At 35.2% G+C, this 11,781-nt stretch overlaps 1 protein-coding gene across 33 annotated transcripts in view; it reads right to left on the bottom strand.

Annotated features, from left to right (window-relative positions):
* RIMS2 (regulating synaptic membrane exocytosis 2) overlaps positions 1–11,781 on the bottom strand; it is a 611,447-nt gene that overhangs the window by 501,656 nt on the left and 98,010 nt on the right. For all 33 annotated transcript variants that reach the window (XM_034668422.1, XM_034668421.1, XM_034668424.1 and 30 more), the window contains one exon: positions 1,155–1,365. In XM_034668422.1, coding sequence (XP_034524313.1) covers positions 1,155–1,365 — 211 coding nt within the window. The remainder of the gene's footprint in view (positions 1–1,154; positions 1,366–11,781) is intronic.

Genomic DNA, 11,781 nt, shown 5'->3' with positions numbered 1-11,781 from the left:
AAAAAAAATCTCTCAGCAAATTATGAATAGATAACATCTATGAAAAACTGACAGCTAATATAATACTTAATAGAGAAGGACTGAATGTTTTCTCCCTAAGATCAAGAACAAAACAGGGATATTTGCTCTCACCACTTCTATTCAGAACTGTGCTGGAGTGTCTAGCCAATGGAACCAGTCAAGGAAAAGAAAAATAATCAGGTAAACGAGGGGGAAAGATGAAGGAGGGAAATGAAAAATTATTAATTCTGGGCAAAACAAAACAATGAGAAACGGGAACAGTGAGAAGATGGAGAAATTAAATCACACAGGAGACCAAATCCCCATAATTATGCCTAAGTAATGTATGTACAAACATCAGCTTCCTATTTTAAAATGGCCTAAGTAAAGAATTGAGTGATAAAATACTAGGCAGAAGATAATTGCAAATTCTAAAGAACTTACTGAGAAAAACATATTATAATACTGTTTTTGCTTATTTCAGCAAAGCATTCCTTGGGTAGCATTAACATATTCCCTGAAGTGAATGGATAAACTAAAAAACTCTAGTACAAAATATCTCCTTAACATTTCTTCTTTAAATTCCATAGTCTATTGTTTATTTCATTATTATTAAACCAAAAATAAAGGGTAATGTAGCTTCAAAAGCTATAAAATTATAAAACACAGACTCTCTGAGCTGGGAAGAGCCTCTTTTAAAAGGAAAGAAAACAGGGGTCAAAGGATGAGTAGGTCTACAAAGTTATAAAATTATATATAGTAATGGAAAAAGCAGTGTCACTGCTCTAACATTAATCAGTTGTGTGACTTCAAGAATGACTTTTAATCTCCCTGAATCTGAGTTTTCTGCATCTGTAAAATAAAAGAGTGAGACCAACTGACCTCTAAATTATCTTCATCATTTTTGAAAGTTTAAGATCCTATGATTCTAAACAAAATCATTAGCTAAAGGACATAAACAATGAGACAAATCTCCTCAACTGAAAGGAAAAAGTAAAAATTTCTTTTATCTAAAATGAAGACACTAGAAGTTCTTTTGTTCACTGGTTAACGTGAATATTAATTTCAATTGTCTGCTTTATTTTATTCACAATTAGCTTAACTGTATTATAAGCTTAACTATAATAGAATTATGTGTAATTTTCATTCCGTACCTTGTTTGAACGTAATGACACTCGACCTCCACAACGAGCACAGAACTTTGTTTGGCAATATGAACAGTTATGGCCACATCCATCAGCAAATTTTGTTTTGTGGCAAATACCACAGGTTGGGGCATCACCCTTCTGTTCTTGCTGCTGTTGTGATTCTTCTCCCATCTTCTTCACCTGCTCCTTGTACATTTCAAACTGCTGATGAAGTTTTCTGCAGAGAAAACAGATAAGAAAAATTTGGTTTCCTGATGGTCTCAAAAATAATAATTGCAACAATCCATATGCAATTTTGTATCCAAAAATTTCATGAAATGAGAATAAAGAATAAAAATTTAGTTTTCTGATTATAGAATAACATCCTACATGGCACATCCCAAGAGTGTTGCAACTAGTTCTGCCTCTGATATACATGGTAATTTAAAAGTCAATTAATACATGTTAATAGAGATATCTCTTTGTGTTATAATTGTAAAATTTCTACCTACTACTTGTAATATATTTGCAATCATATGCCCTAAAATATTTAAAATATAATTTTTCAAAGGTTTAGCTTCAGAAATAGACTGAGCTGATCTGCCTTATGCAGTACAGCCAAAACTATGAACTTCAAATCTTTGAGACAACTCTCAACTGGAGTGATCTTAAGAATCCAAACAGAGGGGAAAACCCTGGATGAGTGCTCTCACTAATTGTTTAAATCTGTTCAACAGTCTGGATATTAGTTGGCTTTAAAAACATTGTGAAATATCAGGAGCCTAGCAAATAAAGCTGTGCAAATAAAAGTAAGACCAATTTTTATCTTAAAAACAAAACAAAAAAATGAGAAAAAAGATGCCTAGAAAAAGGTATTATTTACTCTTTAAAAATAAATCGTTATAAAATTTTTCACTTCCATTATCTTCATAAAGGAAATTTTAAAATGTTTTAAAACTATAATTAACTCTGCTTACAAAGCTGTAAATAATGTCACTCCCAATCTAAAAATGACAAAAGCCTAAATAATCTACAAAATCATAACTTTTCTTGAGCCCATCAGAGAGTTGAGTATATAAGGCAAACAAACAATCTGAACGCCAAAGAGCAGCAAGCCCCTCCAAAGAGAAATGAAATATACTGTTTCATCGCTGGCAGAGCAGAAGAGGAGAAAGAGGGGCCACCATGCAAGCAGGTAAGAGGGAATCAGTTAAAATTTTAACAAACTGTAAAAGGCCAAGTATGGGCTAACATGACAGTTTGGAATAGCTAGGGGCCTAGACTCAAGGAAAGCTCACATTCACTCACAGGCACTTTTCTGCAGGCCTCTACTGGTTACTTATGAGGAAGACTGGGAGCAGGGCATAAGAACAAACAACTCCTTGGGGGCACACATGTGTACCTGAAAAAGAGTTAACTAGTGGCNCAAACAACTCCTTGAGGGCACACATGTGTACCTGAAAAAGAGTTAACTAGTGGCTCCTGGGGTACAGGCACAATTCCCCAGACTCTCCTAAAAATGTCAAAGCTATAAGCCACAGGAAGAAGGAAACTCTGTTGTCCCCAGGGCAAAGGCAAAGATCCACTGCAGCTAAGGAAAAGGTTAAAGGGAAAAAAACCTCCACATGAAAGAGGGGCAAAAAACCATCTTCAGCCAACATCCTTTGCTCAAATCAAAGGCCTTCCATAACTAGGAGAGGGATGGAAACTCCTATCCCAAACCTATCAGAAATACAAGGCTGATTTACTTCTCTGGGAAGAAGGGCCTAAGAAGTCTGAGCAAACTTCATCCATAGGGCCCAGATGGACAGGTGCTGTCAAAGATGAAGGGCAGGAAAACTTAACAAAACACCCTTACCCCTGCCACAAACCTAGAATCAAGAAATAAGCATCAATAGTTTACTGCTGGGGGAGGGGCAAGAGCATGTGGAGAGATGCCCCCTGTGGAGTAAGTAGATGTAAATGGTTGAAGGGGTAGCAAAACACTGAAAACGACTTGTGATATTCCTGCATTCATCCTAAATACAATGCAGCAGTAGACCCACTGGAGGAATTTGGAGAAATCTTAAGACTGTGATGCACTAAAGATGATGATGTCAACAACAAAATCCAAACCTATCTGAACTTCTGACCTGATGATGATTTAATTTCCAACACTAACAGTCTGACAGAAAAGGCATGCCCACTTTAAAGCATAAATATAATTCAAAACCATGAGACTCGGTGGGGGGGTGGGAATAGCAAGGAATAAACAACTCATTGTCAAGAGATAAAATAATTAACATAATTAGATTCAGAGATGACAAGGATGATGGAATTATCAGAATTATCAGACAGACTTGAAAATGGTTATAATTATTAAGGTAAAAGATTTATTTAAAAAAAGGGGGGGACAACAAGCATGAACAGATGGGGTACTGAAGCAGAAAGATGGAAAGTATAAGAGACATATGAAAATGCTGGAAATAGAAAACATGCCATCAGAGATGAAGAATTTCTTTGATGGGCTAATGGATATGCTTGAAAGAACTAAGGAAAAGATTAGTAAACTTCAAATAAGTGAATAAAAAAAATCCAAACAAACAAAAAAGAGCTGGAGAAGGAAAGAAAAAAACAAACAGAGCATCCAAGAACTAAACTGATCTAACATGTGAAACTGGAGTACCAAAAGAAGGAGAAAACAGAACAGAGGAAATATAATGGCCATGAACTTTCCAAAATTAATGAAAGCCACCAAACCACAGACACACGAACCTCAAAGAAGACTTCATAGAACAAACACCAAATACACACACACCTAGACTCCTCATAGTCAAACTGCTAAAAACCGAAGAAAACTATGAAAGCATCCAGAGAAAATGATACGTTATATGTAGGAACCAATGATAAAAGTTACAGAAGATCATCTTTCAGAAACCATGGAAGCTAGAAGACTTTGGAGTAACATCTATATAAAGTACTGACAGAAAAAAATCTGTCAACCCAAGATCCCATATGCAGTGAAATTATGCTTCAAAAAAATAAAGGCAAAATAAAGATTTTCAGGCAAAGAAATGTTGAAAGAATTTATTGTCTGAAGACATTAACCACAGGAATATAAAGTAAGTTCTTTAGGCAGAAGGAGTATGATATTCCTTGAAAGTATCATATAGAAACCTGGAACACATAAAAATAAATGCTTATATTAAAAAGAAAAAAGTCTCAAAAAATCAATTTCCAAAAAAAGAAAATTAAAACCAAAGAAAGTATTTTTTTAAAAAAGTTTTTTAAATTATAGAAGAAATCAATGAAACCAAATGCTGCTTCTTTAAAGAAAAAAAAATCAATAACCTCCAGCCAAAATGATCAAGATGGGAAAAAGAGAGAAGATAAAAATTACCTAGAGCAAGAATGATAGAGGGAACATCACTACAGACTCCAGTTAATCAAAATTAAATGCAAAAAATTACAAAAGAAAACTATGAACAATTCTATGCCCATAAATTCTATAACTTACATGAGAAATAGACTATAATAAAATAGATTATTTCCTTGGAAGACTGAAACTGGCACACCTGACTCAAGAAGAAACAGGAAGACTGACAAATCCTGTATGTGTTAAAGAAATTTAATTACTAGTTTAAAACCTTTAAAAATAAAACTCCCATTCTCACTGGCTTTTTTGATGACTTCCACCAAACATTTAAGGAAGAAATAACACCAATTTTACATAATCTCTTCCAGAAAATAGAAAATAAGGGAACACTTCCTAACTAATTTCCTAAGACCAGCATTACTGTGATACCAAAACCATACAAAAAAATAACAGAAAATTATAGACCAAAATTCCACATAGGAAGATGAAAAATCCTCACACAACATTATCAACCCAAATCCAGAAACACATTAAAGAATAATACATCAGAAACAGGTGTACCAGGCTTATCCTGGGAATGCAAGGTTGATTCCACAGTCTAAATTCAAGCAATATAAGTCACCATATTAACAGGCTAAGGGAAAAAAACATATAATTATGCCAAAATATACTGAGAAAGCATTTGAATCAGCAAACTAGAATACAAAGAAACTTCCTGAATGCAATAAGGGTTTCAACAAAAAAGCCTACAGCTAATATCATACTGTATTGTTCAAGATTCAATGCTTTCCCTCTAAAGTCAGGAACAAAGCAAGGTGTCCTCTCTCACTACCCCTAATCAACATTGAACTGGAAATCCTTGCCAGTGCATTAAAACAATAAAAAGCATAGAGACTGGAAAGGGGGAGAAAAAAATTGTGTGCAGATGGCAGAATTATCTATATATAAAATCCCAAAGAAACTACAAAAAATCTCCTATAATAAACGTGCTTTAGCAAGGTCACAAGATACAAACTAAGTATATCACCAAAACTTGGATTTTTATAGACTAGCAATGCATAATTGGAAATCAAAATTTTAAAAAGTAGTCTGCAATGGCATCAAAAAACAAAAGAAGGAAAACACTCAGGTATAAATTGAACAAAATATATACAGGCTTTTTATGGTGAAAACTATAAAATACTGATAAAAAGAATCAAAGGAGATCTAAATATCAGGAGAAATATACATCAATGATGAAACACTATACTGTTAAGATATCAATTCTTTCCAAATTGATCTCTCGATTCAATGTTATCTCAATCAAAAACTCAGCACGATTTTTGTTGAAGAATGTCAAGCTAACTCTAAAATTTATATAGAAAAGCAAAATTTCTATAATAGGCAAAATATTTTGAAAAAGAAGTTACAGAACTCATACTACCTGGTTTCAAGACTTATAAAGCTACAGAAGTCATCAAGTCAATATAATATTAGCAAAGGATAAACACATACACCAATGGAATGGAATAGAGTCCAAAATAGTCCACTACTTAAACGGTCATTATTTTTTTTTAAAAGGTGTCAAGGCAATTTTATGGAGAAAGAGTCATCTTTTAAGCAATGAGAAATTCATGTGCAAAAAAAGTAATTGGAAATCTATGTGTTAAAAAAAATGAACCTCAATTCATACTTTATACCTTATACAAAAATTAACTCAATGTATTATATAACTGCAATCAACAGATCACAGAACTAAGTATAATGACTATAAAACTCCTAGAAAAAAAACTGAAGGAAATCATGACCTTGGGTTAAACAAAGACTTCTTAGATCGGCTAGGCAAGTATTTCTTCAATAAGATGTAAAAAGTGTGAGCCAGAAAGCAGCCATTGGCAACATGTTAAATGAATAAGCATGGCTGTGTTCCAATGAAACATTATTTATAAACGTGAAATTTTAATTTCATGTAATTTTTATAGTCACAAAATGTTATCATTAAAAAAATTTTTTTCTATGATTTTAAAATGTAAAAACCATTCTTAACTCACCACGTACACAAAAACAGCCAGTAGGCCATGTTTGGCCTATAGGCCATAGTTTGCCCACTCCTATATAATACGAGTTCATTTAAATGACATCCTAGAAAAGGCAACGTTATGAGGACAGAAATCAAACCAGTGGTTGCTAGCAACTGCAGCAGAGCAAGGGAATTAACTACAAACAGGCACAAGGAACTTTTTGGGGTGAAGGAAATGTCTGTGTCTTGCTTATGGTAGGAGACATACCACTGTATGTTTTTTCAGAATTCACTGAAGTGTATACCTCAAAGGGGTGAATTTTACTGTAAATAAATTACACCTCAAAAACCTTGACTATAAAAAATGTTAGTTTCAAAGTGCTCGCCTAAAGCCAGTAGGTAAATTAAAAATAGAACTCTATGAGTGAGGCCATTATATCTACTCAATTACAAACACATGCTTCCTTCTTCACACCTAATATCAGTACACTTAAATAGCTACGCCAGTTTATTAATGTAACTTCAGATAATACACTGTTTTTTCCCTGATTATCACCCACCAAAAGGGAAGCCCTGCTAACACAAAACAAGCACCACTGCAGGAGGTTTAAGCCCATAAAATGTGTACCAGAACAGGCATGAGTTTACATGGACCATTGGATGAGCTCTGCACCATTTAGAAGAATTATCTTCCCATGTGTGAGATATATTGTAGATTTCTATCATATACACGTTGATACACTGATGAACTGGGACACTCCTCTCAGGAAATGGCTGAACCCAGCAGGGAGAAAAAGAAGGCAGGAAGAGGAATATTAGGACCAGCAAGGTTTTGTTTCAGTTCTAGAGGCACTGGAATAGTAGGCCAATTACCAAGGCACACGGAAGCAAAAAAGCAGTCTACTTAAGTGAACTGTAGTAAAACATAGTGTCTCAAGGGAAGTGGAAGCCGCATCTCACACAAGGAGAAGGCCCATCATATTAGTCACAAAGTTAGGAATCATGTATCCCAAAGAACTATTTAAAGAACTGTTGGAAACTCTCTTACGGAGAACTACAGAAATCCCAGAGACTGGAGCAGTAAGGCTGCAGGCTGGGATCCAGTGGTCCCAGCTGTGGGGAGAAAAGCGATCAAGAAGATGCAATCCAAGGAGGACACGACGACAATAGTTTGAGGTAACGAGAAGATTTAGAGAGATTTTGTGTATGCATCCTTCAAGTCTATAGAGTGACAAACTACTATACGTGGAAGTGGTGGTATACAGGGGCGCCTGGGTGGCTCAGTCAGTTGAGCGTCTGACTCTTGGTTTCGGCTCAGGTCCTGATCTCGCGGTTGTGGATCGAGCCCCACATGAGATGCTGCGCTCAGTGCAGAGCCTGCTTCAGATTCCCTCTCCCTCTCCCTCCTGCTCTCTCTCTGTCTTTCAAATGAATAAATAAAATCTTTAAAAGAAGAAGAAGTAATGGTGTACAGGCAGATTCAGATTCCTTGACGAGAAGAGCATATCTCCTCTTCCCATTTATAAATAAGCGAAATTCTATCTCTGCTTCCTCACCCCATTCTTCAACCAATCTAATCTAGTTCCCATTCTACTTACTAATTCTCACAAAGTTCATCAATGGTCTCCCTGTACCTAAAATTAGTGAACAAAATTTTTACTCTTTATCTTACTGAGGTCTCAACAATATTTGAAGTTATGTTCCACTATGTTCACTGCCCCCCTTGGCTGTCACAATGCTCTCCTCATTTTCCTGTATCTGTGGACCTTTTATTTTCCTTCTCCTTCAAAGGTCAAGACACAGGCCCTATTCTTTTCCTTCTATAGTGTCTTCTTAGGCAGTCTTATCCTATATCCAAGGCTTCAATTTCCATCTACCTATAAATCACTTATAAATGTAATGTCCAGCTCAGATCTCCTCTGAGCTTTAAAATTCAACTGCCTACTCGACATCTCTATTTGGAAAGCTCAATGCCACCTGAAATTCAATACGTATAAAACTGGAATCATAATTTTCCTACATGAACCAGATTCCCTTCCAACCATTCCCTATTTCAATAAATGGTGCTACCATTCAATTATATGGCCTGAAGTCTAGAATTGTTCTGGAACTCTCTCTCTCTCCCTCACATGCATAATTTATTTATCATTAAGTCCTTTCAGTTTTACTTCCTACATGTGTCCTGAGTCCTTCCACTTGTCTCTTCATCTCCCATGAATACCACAGGCCTTGTTACCACCCATGCCCATCTGGTCTCCTAGCGAGGCTACTCATTCCCACACTTCTCTCTCTCAATCTATTACTGCACATTACAGGAAAACTCAGCTTTCCTAAAAGACATTGTTTAAAATACTCTACTGGCTTCTGACTGCTCTTAAATAAAAAGAAAACACTTCATATGAAGACCTACAAAGCCCTGAATGTTCTGGCATACATTCCCTCTTCAATCTCATGTTTTGCATTGTTTCTTTACCCTCATTCTGTTAATGCCATTCTGGCTTTCTTTCAGCCTTTAGATTCATCACTGTGGCTCACATTACTGGTCTTTGCACTTTATATATGCTCTTGCCTCCACCTGAAATGGGTTGCAATGCACACCTTTTTTTCTTTCACTTTTTTTTTAACCTTAGGTATCCAGAACAGAATTGATCATAAGCTTGGTAGCACATATCCATACTTGGCTCCTATTTTAATTACTTTCCCTTCCCCAATGTGATTTCTCTTCCATCGGGTAACCAGTCTTGTCAATTTACATAAATGGCATTGTGCCATTTACTTATTTCTGCTTCTCATATTTGCCATTCCACTTTACTTTTTTATATTTAAATCTAAATAGATAAACTATATCTAATGCATATAGTGTTTATGGTATATCAGGTATATAGACAGGTATTATTATTATTTCTATTTTTATTCCTATCCTTCAGAGAAACTATTTTGCTCATGGTCACACAGATGGTAAGCCGTTAAAGCCAGATCCAAATTCAGTGCTGCTCCAGAATCCATGCTTTTAACCGCTTTGGTTTTTGCATTTTGCATTTTAATGGATGTATAATGTTCTGTTTACATATATCACATTTTATTCAATTTATTTTTTTAAAGTTGGTCTTTTATAATTCATTATTATACATATTTCTATAATGATAAACGTATAAACCCATATACAGGCATACCTCACTTTATTGTGCTTCACTTTATTAGTACTTTGCAGATACTGCCTATTTTACAAGTTGGAGGTTTGTGGCAACCCTGCATCAAGCAAGTCTATCAGCCCCATTTCTCCAACAGCCTTTGTTCACTCCATGTTTCATGTCATTTTGGTAGTTCTCACAATATTTCAAACTTTTTCATTATTATTATATTATGGTGATCAGTAATCAGTGACGATATAGCATTTTTTAGCAGTAAAGTATTTTTTATATTTTTGAGAGAGAGCGCATGAGAGAGAGAGCATGAGCAGAGGGGAGAGGCAGAGGAACAAGCAGATCCCAGGACCCTGAGCTGAAGACTGATGCTTAACCGACTAAGCCACCCAGGCACTCCTAACAATAAAGTATTTTTAATTAAGATATACACTTTTTTTAGACAGAATGCTACTGCACACTATAGACTACAGTATGGCGCACACACAACTTTTATACGCACTTGGAAACCAAAACTCCATTTGACCCACTATATTTCCACATTCACTTTATTACAGTGGTCTGAACTGAACCCACAATATCTCTAAGGTAAGCCTGTATGGTTTCCTCTGGGGTATATATAGTACACATCGTCAAGTTCACTAAATATTTCTAAACTGCTTTCCCAAGTGGCTTAACCCAGTTAGCATCCCTGCAAGAAAGGTATAAAGGTTCCAGTTTTTTCTTGTCTGTGCCAATGTGTGATATTACTTAACTTAAAAATTTTTGCAGCTTTAATAGATATGAATTGACATGTTTTTGTGGGGTTTTTTTTTCCAGTTCATGTTTGTCTGACTTCTAATGAAGTTCAGCCCATTGGACTGCCCCTCTTATGATTTGCCTGTTCAGTCCATCCTTTACCAATACTCTGTCGGATTTCCTGTATTTTCCTTGCTGATTTGCAGTAGTATCCTATATAGCTTATATGTTACTCATTTATAAGTTAAGCAAAACAAATATCCTAGTCTGACAACTGATTGTTAATTTTGTACATGGTGTCCTTTGTTTAACAAAAATCTTTAATTTTGATGTAGTCAAATACATCAATTTCTCCCTTCATGGTTTGTGGTTTCAGCGGCTGGCTATAAAAAATTCTTACTTATCCCTAAGTCAGTCACCAAAAAATTCTAGAGTTTCTTCTAATAGCTTTATAATTTTGTCTCTCACAGTTAGGCTTTTAATCGATCTGAAGTTTATTTTTATATGTGATGTGATGCAAGAATTTAATTTCAATCTTCTCCATACAGAGATTGCATTTTCCCAGCACCATTAAATAATCCATCCTTTCTTCAACTTATTCGTGATGGCAATCTATCAGATACTAAGTTCCCACATGTGCATAGGTCTATTTACAGACTCTGTATTTTATTTCCTTGGTTTTTGTGTTTGTTCCTACTCCAGAACAACACTGTCAGAACCAAGCTCCAAATATAATGAAAGGTCTAAAAGATCTTAAATATGTAAATTTGAATATATAATTTTCCAATGATATAAATCAGAGGTCAGCAAACTTTTTCTTTAAAGAGCCAGACAGTGGATATTTTAGGTCCTCTGGGCCATAGGGCCTCAACTATTCAACTCTGTCACAACTACTCAATTCTGACCTTAAGATGTGGAAGTAGTCATAGCTAATATGAAAACGTAAGCGTGACTGTGTTCCAATAAAACTTTATTTACAGAAACAGGCAGTTGAGCAAGCAGGTTTGACCCACAGGACACATTTTGCAGATACTGGATATAGACAAAAGAGTCAAAGACACACTTTAATTTAAAACTTCTGTTACAAATAAATATTTAAAAGACATACACAATAAGATATAAATTTAGAAATACTGCTTTTTTCCATCTTCTTATTTCATAAAGCTATTTTATGCAAAATTTTTTAAAGATTTTATTTTTAAGGGATCTCAACAACCAATGCAGGGCTTGAACTTACAACCCTGAGATCTAGAGTCACATGCTATACTGACTGAGCCAGCCAAGTGCCCCTATTTTATCCAAATTTTCATGTGTATTTTCTGCATCAATGTCTCCGTCATCACTTAAGCAGCTCAATGAACTCAATGTTTTCCAAGGCAAATTTTCTTCACTTCCTGAGTTATTTGAAAAACTGAACTT

Source organism: Ailuropoda melanoleuca, chromosome 9 (genome assembly GCF_002007445.2).
Source record: "Ailuropoda melanoleuca isolate Jingjing chromosome 9, ASM200744v2, whole genome shotgun sequence".
NCBI classification, from domain to species: Eukaryota; Metazoa; Chordata; class Mammalia; order Carnivora; family Ursidae; genus Ailuropoda; species Ailuropoda melanoleuca.
The sequence above is the reverse complement of the archived record's forward strand: the minus strand, read 5'-3'. Positions and strand labels throughout refer to the sequence as shown.